This window comes from Stegodyphus dumicola, chromosome 4, assembly GCF_044657685.1.
Source record: "Stegodyphus dumicola isolate Sdum_Otavi_A_Nest chromosome 4, ASM4465768v1".
NCBI lineage: Eukaryota > Metazoa > Arthropoda > Arachnida > Araneae > Eresidae > Stegodyphus > Stegodyphus dumicola.
The window spans coordinates 144,457,464-144,473,940 of record NC_140771.1 but is presented as its reverse complement, the minus strand read 5'-3'; the positions used below and the strand labels follow the sequence as shown (position 1 = coordinate 144,473,940).

General features: G+C 31.8%; 1 protein-coding gene across 4 annotated transcripts in view; it reads left to right on the top strand.

Annotated features, from left to right (window-relative positions):
- Nucleotides 1–7,025, top strand: part of LOC118184286 (ATP-binding cassette sub-family C member 5-like) — a 181,276-nt gene extending 174,251 nt beyond the window's left edge. For all 4 annotated transcript variants that reach the window (XM_085815584.1, XM_085815583.1, XM_035353937.2 and 1 more), the window contains one exon: nucleotides 3,661–7,025. In XM_085815584.1, the coding sequence (XP_085671710.1) occupies nucleotides 3,661–3,756 (96 nt within the window). In that variant the 3' untranslated portion in view covers nucleotides 3,757–7,025. The remainder of the gene's footprint in view (nucleotides 1–3,660) is intronic.
- The last annotated feature ends 9,452 nt before the right edge of the window (nucleotides 7,026–16,477 follow it).

Here is a 16,477-nt window from a genome sequence, read left to right as displayed (position 1 = left end):
ATTCCTGATACAAAATTGCATCAATTTTTTTCATTTGTACATGAAAAACCTTTATCTGCCCCTTTAAGGATTGGCGTTTCTACTGCTTTACAATTTTCCAGATTGTGTTTAGTCAATAAAGATTCAATATATTCTGTTTGAGACAAACATATACCATTTTCAAGTTTTTCTATTTGCATTCCCAAAAATTTTGAATTAGTATTTTCATGTAACCCAAATACATTTTTAATTTTAGAAACAATATTTTCAAGCATTTCTTTATTATTACAGAATACAGCTAAATCATCAACATACAAACACAATATAAAAATGATTTTGGTATCATTATAAATCGGCGTTTTCGAAATTCGATGAGTCATCATATTCGCTTGCTTAAGTATTTTCCGTAACAACCAATTCGAGGTGTGGTTTTTTATCTGCGTCATTTCCCCTTCCTTTTAATTCTTCAATATCCCAAGTTTCTAAGGATTTATTTTCCCCCATATAATTACTACCTTTTAAAGATTCGTTAAATTTAACTGATCGTTCTTCAATTATTTTATAACTTGCTATAACATAAATACGATATCCTTTTCTTTCTCTAGCATATCCTAACATTATCCCTCTTTTCCCTGGTATGTCAAATTTGTTTCGCATTACTTTCGGAATGTGAAAGTATGCCACACATCCAAACTTTTTTAGATAGTTTAATTTGGGTTTTTTACCATTCCAGATTTCTAAAGGAATTTTTTCTTTTTCTTTCCGGGGTGTTAAATTTGATACTTGAGTACTAAAATTAATTGCTTCTGCCCAGAATTTTACCGGAAGCTCACTCTCATGTAGTAATGTCATAGCTCTTTCTAAGAGAACTCTGTTTGCCCGTTCAGCTTTCCCATTACTCTCACTGTTATATGGAATTGTTTTTTCATGAAAAATACATTAATTAACAAGATAATTATCTAATTGTTGGTTTAAAAATTCTAAACCATTGTCTGTTCTCAAACGTTTAATTCTTTTACCAGTTAAATTTTCATACTTAGCTTTAAATTTACAAAATGCGTCAAATACTTCACTTTTACTTTTAAGAAAATAAGTAAAATACATTCCAGAAAAATCATCCACAAAGATCATAAAATATTTAGACCCACCAATTGATTCAGTTTGAACAGGGCTACATAGATCCGAATAAATTAATTCTAAAATTTCTGAACTCTGATTAATGTCAATATTTGGATGACTTTTTCTAGTTATTTTACTTATGTCACAAGTTTCACACTTAAAATCACTTACATCATTAATATCAATGTATTCTTCCATTTTAAGCATAAATTTTGGATTTAAATGGCACAATCTACTATGCCAAAGTTCATAATTATAACCAGTACAATCATTAGCAATGCAACATTCAGAATTATAGTATGGTTCTAAATTAACTTCAAGCCTACCGTTATTCTTAAATGCTTTAAAAAGTAATTCATTACACCTACTAAAAACTAATACAGAATTATTCCTTGATTCAAATTTACATCCTTTATCCATTAAGGCAGTGAGTGACAATAAGTTATTTCTTAAATCAAGAATATAACTAACATTACTAATAGTTAAATTAATAAAACTAGAATTCTTTGTATTTATAGTTTTTGCTTTAACAGTACCATTACCTTCTGAAAATATTTTTGAATGTTTACCTGCCTGGTAAATTTCCCTCACCTCTGGTGTAATATTCTGAAACCAAAAGAAGTCTTTTGCAATGTGTCCAGTTGCACCACTATCCAGCAACCAAATTTTATCATATTCATCATTTTTTCCACGTGTAAGTTGGAAAGCAAAATCATTTTTTCTTTCATCAGAACGAGATGAAACGTTCGCACTTGTAGATTGTGACTTCTTTCTTTCCTTGTTACCTTTGGATAACTCACTTTTTGGATTCTTGTTTCTGTAATAGCAGTCCTTCGCGATGTGACCAGGCCGTCAGCAAATGTAACAAATTCTTGGCTTATAGTTTTTATTCCTTCTTGATATGAACGCCTCTGCATTGTTTCCATCAGGTCGTGTGAACGGACTCTTCCTCACGGAGTATTTCGAGTACTTCATCAATTGTTTTTTCACGCTAAGTTTTTAAAATTTCCCTAATTCGAGAGAATTTTCCACGAAGTCCACGGACTGTGTAAAACACCAGTTCCCGAGGAGATACATCTAGGCCTAGCGATTGGCACTTAGTTGCTATTCCTCTCGCTCTTGCGATATAATCATTAGCCGACTCATGCAACTTCATTTCTAAATTTTTTAACTCATTACCAGCATCTATTTTTCGATCTTTGGCTTGTCCCGTAAATGTTGACTTTATTTTTTCCCAAAGAATTTTTGCATTCTCTTCTGTAGAGAACTGCAGCACCTGTTGATCCGATAGTGAAAGTTTTATATATGCTATGGCGTCAGCATTTTTCTCATTCCACAATCTTTCATCTTTCTCGTCTAAATTTTCTGGTTTTACTGTTGAAATTACCGAGTCAAGTCTTTTCAGTGATAAGGCAGCTTTAATTTTCAATGCCCAAATAAAATAGTTCTCTCCAGTTAATTCGGGAACGTTCCACTTCTCCATTTTTGGCTTCCACTAAGACAGTTTCGGTTTCGACTTGGTATTTTATATCCAATTCTTCTTGACAAAACCACAGAGCTGCTACCATTTGTTGTTCAGAGGCCAATATTTAGAGTAAAGAAGCCATCGATTTAGGACAATACACTTTATTTACATGAATAATGAATAAAAGGATCACACAGGAAATCATACGGACCATCACACAGCAAATATCATATCATCATCTCCATACGCTCGAAGGTCGAATGACGGATGTGTTGGTAGAAGAGACAGCTGTGCCGTCATAATTAATATGCATGCGCATAAGAAAAAACGTTCGCTCACCTCTACCCAACAAAGATATAACAGCGTTGTTAATAATGATTGAAAGAGAAATTTTGAAACTTTTTACAGGCCTTAAATTCTTGGTGTAGCTGCTTTTTTTTAACATGGCAAATAAAATTTGTCCTACTGTCATTCCGCTACTGTGTGGTCTGTCTGATACTCTTGCAAAATGTTCATATCAGTTCCAATTAGATTTCGGTACAGCAGCAACACAAATGCCAAGTCTTTAAGGTAAGCTCTGAAGAAGGAATCAGAAGGTCATTTGTCAAGTAGAACATGATCAATTATTCGTTGTTGCATTATAGTATAATTTCTCATTGAAATCAGCATGAATTACTCTTCTACTTACTAATGTAGAATCCCATTTAGTTATTAATGGAATTGATAAAAAATATTATCATGGCAGTTGCTGTGCTCAGCCAGACAATGCTGGAATGAGCATGCTCAAATTTTAATATGAAATAGACTTTTGTGGTTTCACAAAATATAAACATATCAAGAATATGCAAAGTCATAGGAAAAATACTTTCAGTGTTTCTCTTTACATTATCAATAATTTTGTAATTTCTTTTTTGTTTACTGTTACTAAATAATAATCACCAATTCTTGGAGATCACTATGTTACCTAGTATTTTTATTTCAATTTAACTTTTTATAGTATTTTCATTCCAATTTAACTCTTTAGTTTATGTTTTTTAAACATAATATAATAAAGACATTACAGTTACTTAATTAAACCTTTTTTCCCCATAATTTAGGTTGTTGAATTTGACCAACCAACTCTTCTATTGGCTAATCCTAAAAGTCATTTCTCTCAATTGATGGCTACGTCACGTTCTTCCATAAACCTATAAGTTTTATGTGAAACAGTTTTATCATAAAAGCATATATTTTTATAACAAGAGACTTTTAAGAATTTTTTTGATGTAATTGTGATTCAAGGGAAGAAATTTGTCTTTCTACTGAGTAATCATACTGAATATGTTGAGTATATTATAAATATTTTTGATAAGATTTGTTTACTGTCATGTTATAAAATAATGTTATATTTTGTATTTTAAAGCAAAGTCCTGTTACAGAATAAAAATATAGCATAACTTTTATACTCAGTAATTTTAACTTTGAATATTTCAATAATAAATTGCATTGTGCAGTTGTAGTTTTTATAAAGCTTAGAATTGTTATTCTTTGTATACTTCTCTCGCTTTCCCTATCCATTTTTTTAACTTATAAAACTAAATTCAACTTAAATTTACTGTTCACAATAGAATACCTTTGACTTCAAATTACTTTTATATTGGTTGTAATAAACATATTTTCATTTCTGTTAAGCATATCTATTAATACATTTTTTCCCTATGGTACTTTCTTCTTAAGAATTCAAATTTTAATTGGATATAAGGTGATATTTGTTTTTTTTGTGCTGTATTTGTTGTACATGTTCTGTATTTTCACAGGGAATCATCACTATTAATTTTATTATCTGTTTTAAATGTACATTTCTTATCATCATGGAAATTATGTGTAAAATTTCATTTAACATATTCGAATATGAAATTTACATCATTTAAATTTAAAGAAAAGCATAACTTGCCAAGGGAAAGACAGTTCTTCAAAATTCATGAATTTATTCATACAAATATTTTTCTAGTCTTTATCTTGAATATACTTCTCTATTCAAATAATTTTTTGTGAGTATATATAAGAAAAGACTTTTGTTTATTTGTGTAGTGACGTTTAAAACTATCTTTTAAATGTTAGTGCATATTTATTTGTGCATTGTTGTTAAAAATGTTGTAAGGGAGATAAACTGTTATGTTGTTTTTATACTTAAGATAGTTAGTAATGCAGCAAATTTATCTTTAAATTATTTAAATCCCAATTCTGAACTATGTATTCTATTATTGGCATGTTATCATTATTATGAAAAACCTTATTTCCAAAGTAGCAGTCCTAAGTATGACAAAACACTCTTTATATATATGAGAAGCTGCATATTAATCAGTAACTTTAGTTTATAGTTTTATACTGTGGAATAATTTAATATCATAATACCCTGAAATACCACTTTGGGGGTATGATATTAAATTATACATTATAAAATAATGTAAAATAACTTTAATATATTGTTTTATACTGTAGAAAATACATAATGAAGTCTAGGGATTTTATTATGTATTTGCAGATTTTAATTGAAGCTTAATTATTGGTTACTTTTTATGCATTTAAAGTCTATGAAAGTAATGAGGAGAGAAAGATGTCTGATATACTTTGCTGACTTTCTGCATAGTTCCTTGATATGTCTTTTTTTCGTATGAACCATAATCATATTCTCATCTGTAACTTTTGTTTTTGAATTCTTTGTTTTCAGCAATCATGCAAAGTAATGTTTTGAAATTTGATTTCCTTTTTGCAACCTTTTTAGAAACGTAAAGGAGAATATAAAGGTATATGTTGTGCTGTTGAGAAATACAGTAAGTGATATGTGTTGCAGGGCTTTGATGATATTGATATGATTTTAAATTATTACAAACAGGGTTACTTTAAGAGCATTTATGTACATGTGGCAGGTGCTTTTTGGATTTTGCTGTTTTTAAAAAGAAATAGTTGTAATAAATTCTTTTCTTGTAATTTAACTTCTGAGTAAATGCAAACATTGCTTTATTTTTCATAGTGTCCATAATACTTTTTTTTATTTTTAAACAAATGTTGCATAAAATATTTCTTTTTGTATTTTTTTTTTTTTTTTCAGTATAATCTGCTAACTTTATTTACATAAAATTTTATATAATGGGAAAGGTTGTTTCAGTTTTGTAGACTAAGCTTTATTTAAACTTATTATTACAGTATTTCTATTTTGACCTCTGACTTTCTTTAACTTTTACCATTTCCTCTCCCCCATCACCCCTCCTCATTATATTATGGTTATTGGAAGCATGTTTGTATGGAAATGGTCAAATGTTATTTCATGCTCTTTTAATTTAGAATGTATTTAGTAAACAGTATTGTCAGTAATTGTTTTTAACTCTTGTCACATCATTATTGAGGGGGGGTATAATTTAAATAAATTATAATTCCATTGTATATGTGTATAAGATCATTTATAAGTGTTTTTGGATTGGTAAATGTTCTGACCTTAGATGCCATACTATTTTAACTTGTTTTATAGCATAAATAATATATTTTAATATATTGTAGATAATTTTTTCATGTCTGTTTGTGCTTATGGACATGTTTTAATGTGATAAATGTATTTTGTTACCATTCATGCAATATTCCATCTCTTTTATTTTTTTGAAATATATACATCCTATTATATAAAATATTTTAATAAGGAATAATGAATGACATATTTTAATTCATGAACATTTGTTTTAAATTATGTAATTAGAGAAATTTTAATTGTAGAAATGGTGCTATTTTAACAGTGCTTGTATTAATTATTTATTTTATAAATATATATAATTTTAATATTTATTATATATGTTTATGATATATATTTTATCATTGATTTGTTTGAAAGACAGTTTTTGAAATTCACTCATTTAAGAGATAAAAACTAAAGCTTCTGAAATGTATTGTAAGGTCTCTTTTCATCCTGTTATTGATTAATGTGTGTAATATAAATTATTCTTTTAGAATAAAAAGAATGACTTTCAACTTCACTGTGCCTGTTCTGAAGGAAATTAAGAAAACAATTTCTTCAAAAATTTGAAATCTGAAATTGAATAACAAAATTTAGACTTGAAATTGATATAAGTTTTTTCATAGCTCAAATTTTTTTCTCACTCTCCTTAAATTTGTCTTATCAATTGATTTTGCATATCAGTCGTTGCTGATATGCAAAATCGAAATGAATATTGTAATTAAAGCTTGTCAAAGTGAATCTGATAATTTTGTTCTTCAAGAAGAGTCCAGCATTTCAAGTCAGTAGAGTAATAATATAGATGTCCTATTTTTATACAATACTGTAGGACCTACATGTTTTAAAATAATTTAACTAATAAGTGTGAAATGTGAGTTTATATACAAACATTCTTGCATTGCAGATAAAATTCTATATTGTCTATTCTTATATCAAGAAGTTATGTACTTTTTTGATTAAAAATGATGAAGTAATGGAGAGCTTTTTATCTTTTCTTTAAATTTTTATCTTTCTAAAAATTCTCATATTATATTTTGAAGAAACTGGTAACTTGGTAAACTGATGTCAGTGTGGAAGATCATCAATAACTGAATCCCATACAAATCACATGTGAAGCACAGGTAGAAACTTTGCAAAAATAGTAAGCCATGTTAATTGTGCTTGGGAAGTTGGCAGAATCACAGAGCTACGTCAGCATTAATTATCTTGCATTTATGCACTTCAATCATATGCTTACAATAGCTTCCCAGCCAGTATAGTAGTTAGTGATGCTGACTTCCATACCAATGGATCCAGCTTTAAATTCCCGAGAAGTTGTAGATATTTGTAAGGATTGAATGTATGTGCGGAAGGGAGTTCTCAAAATATATGGCAAGCCAAAAACCCTCTCAAGAGGTTGGTAGCAGGAGAAGAGGTTTGGGAAATCCTTGGACCCCACCCCCAAGGTGTTTTCCCTCAAAATTAGGTGGAAGCTTAACTGCTAGCTAGGTTCAGCAATAACTCATTGGTAACTGTGGTACTACAGAGGCACTAGCTTATTTTCTACTTGTACCTGAATCCCTACAATTTGCAATCATACTAATATTTGAATTCAAGTGATGTCTCTAAATACAGATAATTTATTATATGGGTATTGGGAATAATTGCTGATGATTTATAATACATTCTAAACAACTCTTTAGGCAGATGAAACATATTTTTTGTTGCATGAAAGTATTAAAATCCATAATTGTCAAATATCAACCAAAAATAATTTCCAAATATATTTAGAGAAGCTAGTGCATTCATCACAAATCACTGTATGGTGCAGTCAGGGCTACGGCAGATAGTGTGTAGCTGCCCTGGACATCCTAATTTGTGAGCAGCGAAATTTTTAGACTTGATCGGGGAAGCAGAATTTTGGTGTCACAGAGTTTACTCTGGATTGCAAAATGTCCAGTGCTAGCCTCGGATGCAGTTACATGGCACTTGTCATTGTTGGCCCATTCTTATTTGAAGATCCTTGTGCAACAACAGTGGCTGAAAAGCATGTATGTAAAACAATGGTGCTACCTGAAAATGTTATGCGAGAATATGATATTTTGTTTAATGAAATGAGATCTCACAGTGGCTCTTATATTTATGCAAAATAGTGCACCGTCATGTAGCAACCATTGTGAAACCATTTCTCATGAGAGTGGTTTCAGTTGGCCGAGTCCTTCATATGCCTTAATATATTCCTGGCTGTCATTTATTATACTGGCTCAGATCTGTAACTTGGTAGTCTCGGCACCAGGGGTTAAAACACAAGTCTGGTGGTTCCAGAACCCCAAAGGAAGATTACATCATATGATTGTACCAAGGGATAATTGGAATTTATCCATATTGGTGCTCTACCTTGGTGAGGAGAGAGGTAAGAACTCTGTACTCCAGGGGGTGGCTGGATCATGGATGCAGATCTGCCCATGTATCACTGGTGGGTAGCATTTTAGATGACCAGTCTGATCTACGGGCTCATAGAAAGTGATGATGCCATGTAGTTAAACTTTTCCTTCTGAAAAGCTAAAAATGTACTGCATGGCTGCTGACCCTCTGATCTTACAGGGAGACTCCCAGTTTTTCATAATATCTTTTGGTATTCCAGTAAATAACAAAACTTTCAGGTTTTTATTTTAGCTTCCCAGCAAAGAGGCAATTTGTTGAATTAATGAAACTCAAATTGAGCAAAATGAATCTCCCTTGAAATTTTTAACATAAGTTTTCTTGTGCAACTTTATTATTTCCAAGTAGCCTTTAATCAATTGTAGGCATTTGAAGATTTTTTTTTATGCAGATTAAAACAATTTTTAATCAGTTAACATTTGTATTTAGTTTTGTTTTGCATTTATGTATATCACATCACTCAGTTTGTGCCACAATAGCGTGTACAGTATTCACCACTTATTAAACTCATTGGTTTGTAAAAACAATTGCGTATTACTTCCAGATGTCCAAGAATGAAAACATATATACTAATTAATAGAAAAAAAATCATTTCTTAAACCCATCTTTGCAGCTAATAAAACTCAAACTGCTAAAAGATGGATTGTTTCAGTGTCAGAATATCGTACGTATCAAAGTTGTTTGTAATTCACCTGTTTATCTGATTTAGGACCACAGTATACTTTTCTCTCAAGCATGTAATGCATCAATGGAAAGTGTTTGGCCAGTATAGTTGTAAACTCTCCCTTTTTGGAGCATGATTTTCTTCGCAAGTGCAATCAAAGAAAAGCTTCATTTAAGTTGATAATTTTCATTTAAATAATGAACTGTAGTTGATGGAAAATTAATAAAAATTGCAAATGTTTGAAGGAAGTGCATAAGGGACTGAAAATCGCGAGATATTTATTGGTTTGATTATAGCAACGTGAGGACTATCTACTTAAAGGGAGGGTTGCCTTCTAGGACTTTCTAAAGGAAGCTGGTTCTTATCTATGCTACACATTGGGAAAACCGAGGAAATGCCCTTGCAGTTAGCCCATTTCCTTGGTGTTGAACTATCAGTATTCATCAACTTTATCATTTGGCAGGTTGTGGGCCTCGAAAGATGCTGAAATTGATCTTTTAGCCTCATGGTTTCAAGATGTGAGATATATATTCTAAAGCTCTTTTGATCGCAAAAAAATGCAGAATTTGTAAAATGGTGAAAGAAAATTTTGTACTAATTGATGGATGATTCACATGAAAGAGAAATCATTGTTCATCGGAAACTACATGGTGAAAATTAAGAAGCAGATATCATTCGGCTGATAACTGGATAAAATAATCATTGATAAATGTGACTAGATTAGATTAAATGCATAATAAACTATAAAATCACCATTCTAAAAACAATAAATAAGTAAAGGATTACAAAATACCACAGCTATAGAGAAAATAATAAATACAATTAACAAAGATCAAAATATTTACAACTTCGGCCCCTCCTTAGGAACGGCAGTTTCCGGACAGTGCAATCTCCAAGATTAGGGATAGCTAATTCTCTGTACTCTAATAAGTCGCAAGTCTGTCGTAGTGCACTAACTTCGGTTTAGAAGAAGGAGTTCTTTATACATTCACCATACTCACTGTGTTACTAATTTTTTTTTATCACACGGTAGAGCCCCTCCCAGGATATCTAGCTTGAGAGAGATTCTGCGACCACTCTTCGAGCTGTACAGTCAGACTTGATCTCCTTTCTTAAATTGCAAAAGGAACTCCAAAGTATACTATATCAACATTTTTTTTTTTTTTTAATTCACGAAGGATAGGACTCTTGTATCATACATCCCGAGCAGAGGCAAGTGTGTAGTTCTTCAGAGCACACAGACACAAAGAATCCTCAAATAATTCTGGATTATAATAGCACCGAAAGAGGAGTAGAAAGGTTAGATAAACTGGTCCCCCCCCCATTGTTCCTAACGGTGGAAGACAGATGGCCGATCGTAATTTCTTTAATATCCTATATATTTCCGGGTATAATGCATCAAGATCATTTCAGCATAGGAGATGAACTCATTTCACAAAAGAAGAATGTTCATTGAGAAGCTTTGCATGACTTTGGTTACCCACCACATTGAAGGAATTACCAAAAGCAAAGAGTTACCGAGAATCGGCAGTGAGTATTCGAAACTCAAGACAGCCTGAGGCATTTGGGCGTGTACCAAGTACTGGCAAAAGCAGATGTGGACTGTTCACGTAAAAGAAACATTTCTATCAATTATCTAACAACTGTATATAAACGAACAACTTATAGACTAACGCATTTTCGGATATTCTATTAAATGTTCAAACAACCGAACTTGTATTGTTGGATTAAGCTAAATATTTCACAAATAGTTTGTATTGTGTAGTTTTACTTTTAGGAAATAAACGAATAATATGCATGAGTGTAAACTTTCTTGACATATCAAATGAATGTAAAAATAAATAAATGTTATAAATACAGAAAAATGCGTCCATACTGTGATTTTGAGGGGTGAATGATGGAATAGCAACATTTTTTATTTCATAAATACATAATGGTTCATTAAGTTTGTATTTCCTTATAGTCATGAAAATGTTACCGTAATACATTGTTAAATGACATATAAATGCAGAAAATGATTACTAAATAATTACGTTATTAACATTGACAAAATGGGTTTATAATTCAGTAACATCCAGAATTACACGATGGGTCATTTCTGGATCAAACGCCTTAGGTGCATGCAACATTTTAACAACGTAAGAAAGGTGAACAAAACTTATACTTCTTTAGAAAGTCAACTCCGAGGATTGCATGGATTGAAAACTCATTAAATACTATTAATGATTTGGATTTCATAGAGGAACCTTCTCCTGTGGCTTGGAAATTAGAATTGAATTCCACCAGACAGTTTTCGACCGCCGAAAAAGAAGCATTAACATATGTTGCAGGTTATATTCTCTGCGAGACAAAGACCTATCATTGGGAGCAATATCTAAAAATAGTGTTGAAGAAGCAATAACTTCATTCAGAATGGATTAAATTATTGTCTTTAGGAGGCTTGACTACACCTTCACATTCATGTATTAAGACAATTTACGAGTTGGAAAAAATATTTTGTGCAGTTTCATGGTACAACTTGCTATAAAGGGATTCGTGTAATAGGTTCTTTAATTAAAAAACTGGAGAAACATTAGCCTGAAGTTAACAGAGCTATAATTCGTTTATTTTGCAGAGTGCGAACTTTTTATAGAATACGTTTCTTAAATAGAAATGCGTGTTTTTTCCCAAATCAAATTTTCATTCTTTTCAACTATAAAAAAGTGTTCAATTTATATATAATTAAAAAGCCTTTCTTTTTGTTTTAATTTATTTTAGTTTTTATGTTATGTTCATTAAAGAATACAAAAAGTTCAAAGTGCCCGATCATTTTCGTGAGCTACTGTATGTTAGATTCTTGTCGATTCCACGAGCGTGCAATTACTTTCCGGCTCACTGTAACTGCGAACACTATGATCCGTTGACTTCGAATCTTCCTATGGCTTGCCAAACGGTACTTTCAGGCAAAACGTGTTCATTGGGCATGTTAACAAGTACAGGGATAAATTATAACGGTTACCAGAAATTCACAGTTAGTTGTACAGGTGTATTCCCGCCACATAAGGTGTTATGTTCTGCTTCAGTTTTAAGGAAGAACACTCAGGGGAACAATCCGAAGATCTCTTACCCCTCTTTCCCTACCAATAGATTACACGAGATAACACTTGGTTCACCATGCATTTTGAGTGCCGCCATACCGCAGAGACGTCATACATCTAAAGCATCATTGCTTTCTGCGGGATTCGAAGCCGAGGCCGACGATACAGCAAATGCAAAATGAAGCAAGAATAAAATTCGATCTTAATTCCTAGACTTTTAACTTATTTAATGAATTTAAAATTATTTTAAATGATTTTTTATCTATAATTTAAGCAAATAACTCATTTCCAAGTATGTAATTATACATAAACTAATTTTTTTAAATGCATAGTTAGCACAAACTATAGAGTAACAGAAGAAAAAGTCACTTTTATTATCTTCACTATCCAATAATAATGTGAATTAAATATTTATGCAATTAACTGATATAAACTAAATTTGAGCTCAATATATGCTTACTACAAAACAGAATCCCTCATTATGAACTTATTAAAATTAACCTCATTATAGCTATTGCCACTGTATTCTTTTCTCATAGACTTCTAGAGATTGAGATACCAATAAACATAAATCTTTATTCTGCAAATTTTTTAATTTCGCTTTAGGTAGTTTCTCCTTTTTGCTATTTGTAATGGGATCAGAGCTTAGTAAAATTAAATAAAAAAATACCTTCATTCTATAGTTTTCGACCATATTTTCTTAAATTGTACTAAGGATATCTTTTAAAATCCTTTCATCTCCAATTCAGAGATTGCTCTGTTAACTGTTCAGTTGGCAAAAAATATTATTTCAGACAGCGGCGTAGCGATGGGGGGCAAGGGGGTGTATGAGCCCGGGCGCCAGATGGTTTCCAAACGAGATTTTCCGGAAAATTTCAGTTTTTATTTTGATCGAATTCTTGAAAATATGTTTAAAATTAATAATTATTGTAATATAATTAATTACTTATTTCCTTAATTTGTCTGATAAAATGTGTAATGAAATGTTTGCAGTACATCAATCAAATATCTGCGCATACAAAACGTTCTTTCTGACCACTTTATTTCTCTAAAATAGAGATATATTTTTATTTTTTAAAAACGAAATGCACATATAGCTCCCGTTTTTTATTTCTAAACGATAACACGACATTGTCCCGAATTTCTCAAACATATCCAGTTTCCAGAAACCGATTCCATAGTCTGGAAATGACATTTTGGAAAACTTCTAACGCTTCCACTACTATGGATTGCCTTTGACTCTCCTGTAAACGACTGATGGCCTTGATGGCTACCGATTCAAATAAGTCATCTTGTTGAGACATTCAACGCGTGTCAATTGTTTTTAATCTCCTATTACAAAAGGAATGCTACAGGTCGCTTCTTACTCCTTATCTAAAACGCATAGTTTTGGACGACACAGACTAAATTTGCATATTCCCAGCTTTCTAAACGTTATAATTTTCCTTTATAATCTCTTCTATTTCCTTTTCTTTAAAAGGTTGTCGATTATATGGTTATTTTATACCGACGCCACAATATCCCCTAATTGTTTTGAGCAGTGAATGTAACTGCAAGATGTTACTCCGCAGCAGAAAAGGAATGGAACCTAAAACTCCATTACAGATCTATAGTGAAAATATTTTTCGAAACCTAAGAGTCTCACTTCAAATACTCCAGCTATTTCATTATCAAATGCTACCTGTGAACGTTCGTTCAGCAAATTAAAATAAATTTTGACATATTTACAATCAACGATGGGACAAGATCCCCTAAGTCATCTAGCCTTTTTAAATGTGGAAAGAGAAAAATTTGAAAGGATCGACTTTGATGAAGCAATTGATAAATTTGCTTCATCCAAGGCAAGAAAAATGTATATATAGTAATTAATTGAATTAATGCATTATAATATATTATTATAAATAAATATATCTACTTATATATAATATATATTAACTTTTAATTGTATAAAAATTGTACTTTTTAAAAACAATTATAAAAATATGTAAAATAAATATTTTTTTAACTAATTCTAGATCATCGTATGTCTGATTTTTCCGCCGACACAGATACATTTCCGAATCCAATGCTAGTGCAGTTAGGTAGTGACTATTCTTAATATATTTTAGAGTATTTTATGGCAGATTCAGCATTTTATTATTATTTGCATTATTTTCTTATTACGAAAGTATTCTATACATTATACTGTAAGTGTTTGTTTTGGGGGGGCGCCGAAAAGGTATTTTGCCCCGGGCTCCAGTTATGCTTGCTACGCCACTGATTTCAGATCCTTATGTTGAAAATTTACATACCGTAGATGGCATATAATAAATATTACGGATCTTTTTCTGCAAAATATTTAACAGTATCTTTATTACTTATTTAACAGTATGTTTGAACACTTTATCCGAATTTTTCAATATTTATAGAATGATCGCTTAAAACAGTTCTTAAAATTACATGAATCGTTTTAATAAAATTAGCATCTACCTTTGCTATTTCCAAAAATTTCTAGATTAGTCACACACAAACACCCCCCCCCCCAAAAAAAAAAAGAAAGAAAAAGGAAAAAATTAGCTTGCCGTGTTTTCACCATTTGAATTCGTAAAATCTGAGTTATGTTTGTCTGCAATTAATCCAGACTTTGGTCTAAAGAGCTTTTGAATGAGTTTTTTGGTTTCCCTCGACTATTTCTCTATCATCTCTTCGGGGTTTTTACCGCATTTTACTGGAAGCCTGTAAGTTAAATATAGCAGGTATTTAAAGAAATTTATCCATCCTTTTTAGTGCTGATATTCCAAATTGTAAGTTTCCGCTGTTTACTATAGTGTTTATAATTTTATCAATGGAATTAGTTCTTTTATGTTTGAACTGCAAATATAGCATTTCTGTGCTCATTACTCTGTTCAAAAGCACTAACGGATGTACGTCCTCGACGTTTCTCAGTGAAAGATTCAGCTCACTTGAAAGAAACTGAAGTCTCTAGACAATTACAGTATGTTTTCAAAAATTTTATTTCTGATCTTCTTACATGTTATCACCTAGGCTTGAATTTGGATTTAAAAATGGGATAATTTCCGATTTTTGTTCTTTAGATACTTTTCGGGACATGCAATTAGTCTTATGATATTGTTATATGTTTAAAAAAAAGGGGGGAAATTCTCTTTTTACTTCCTTGTACGAAGTAAAAAGGAAGTATTGTAATCGCGAAAAGCTTCAGGCAGCATATTTCAACGAAAATATCAAATTTGACCGCTTTTGAATGCAATTTAACGATGTTTTTGCGTGATATCTGTACGTAAGGACAGAATAAAAGACTCTTTTCCTCCAAAAAAACTGCTTTAAAATGAATTCTGAAGAGAATTTTTCGTGGCGTCTGTACAAACGTATGTACGTACGTGCGTACGAACGTACGTATTGTAACGTCAGGACACCCGTGTCGGGTGAAAGAAAGACAGGTTGTCTTTTGAATTATTTATTTGATAAACTAAAATAGATTCCTTGATTAAAACATAAAAACATAAAAATAAGCTGATCATTACAGCCCTAAATCATACAATATCTGCTAACGCAAATTGGACGCAAAAAAGCGTCCTTTTTACTGTAGTTACAGCATAAAAAAAACCATTGTTCTACAGAAACCACTGGCGTGGTTTAGAACGTAAAAGATGCGTCCTGTCACCTCAAAATCACATGACGAACTCTTACACAAAGATTTCACTCGTTTTGTTATCTGCGGAGAGAAACATAATTAGTTTCTTGTGTCCGGGGAGCCCACCAGCGGCCGAGCGGTAAAGTCGCTGAACACTGGTAGTTCGGTCCGAGGTTCGAATCCCGCGAACGGGCTGGCTGCATGGGCGTTTTCGTGGTTTTCCCCAAGTGTAACGTGTATACGAGCCAGTTTCCCTTAGAAAGTCCTCCACGAAGGCATCCCTCCTCTTAGGCAGATAGCCCTCGAGGCTTTGCCATAATCACATACACACACCTTGTGTCCGGAAACTCCCAGGGGTTTTATCTGCAGTCCTGCTTTTTGCAGGTATGGTCCATTTCGTCCGCGAACAAAAGAGGAAATTATAATTCAGCACCTGTGCCCGCGGGGGGTGCTAGTAGCTGTAACGTCACAACCCTTTTTCTCCCAGGTTTTCAGAACTCCAATTCCCGGTAGCTACCACAGCAAGTTTTCAAAGTAAACTAATTAGCAGTTAATAGCATTAATACATTTTACCAAGGATAATATATAACAAGAACTATATTGAGGCCAGTAAAAAAAATTATAAACACACAATACT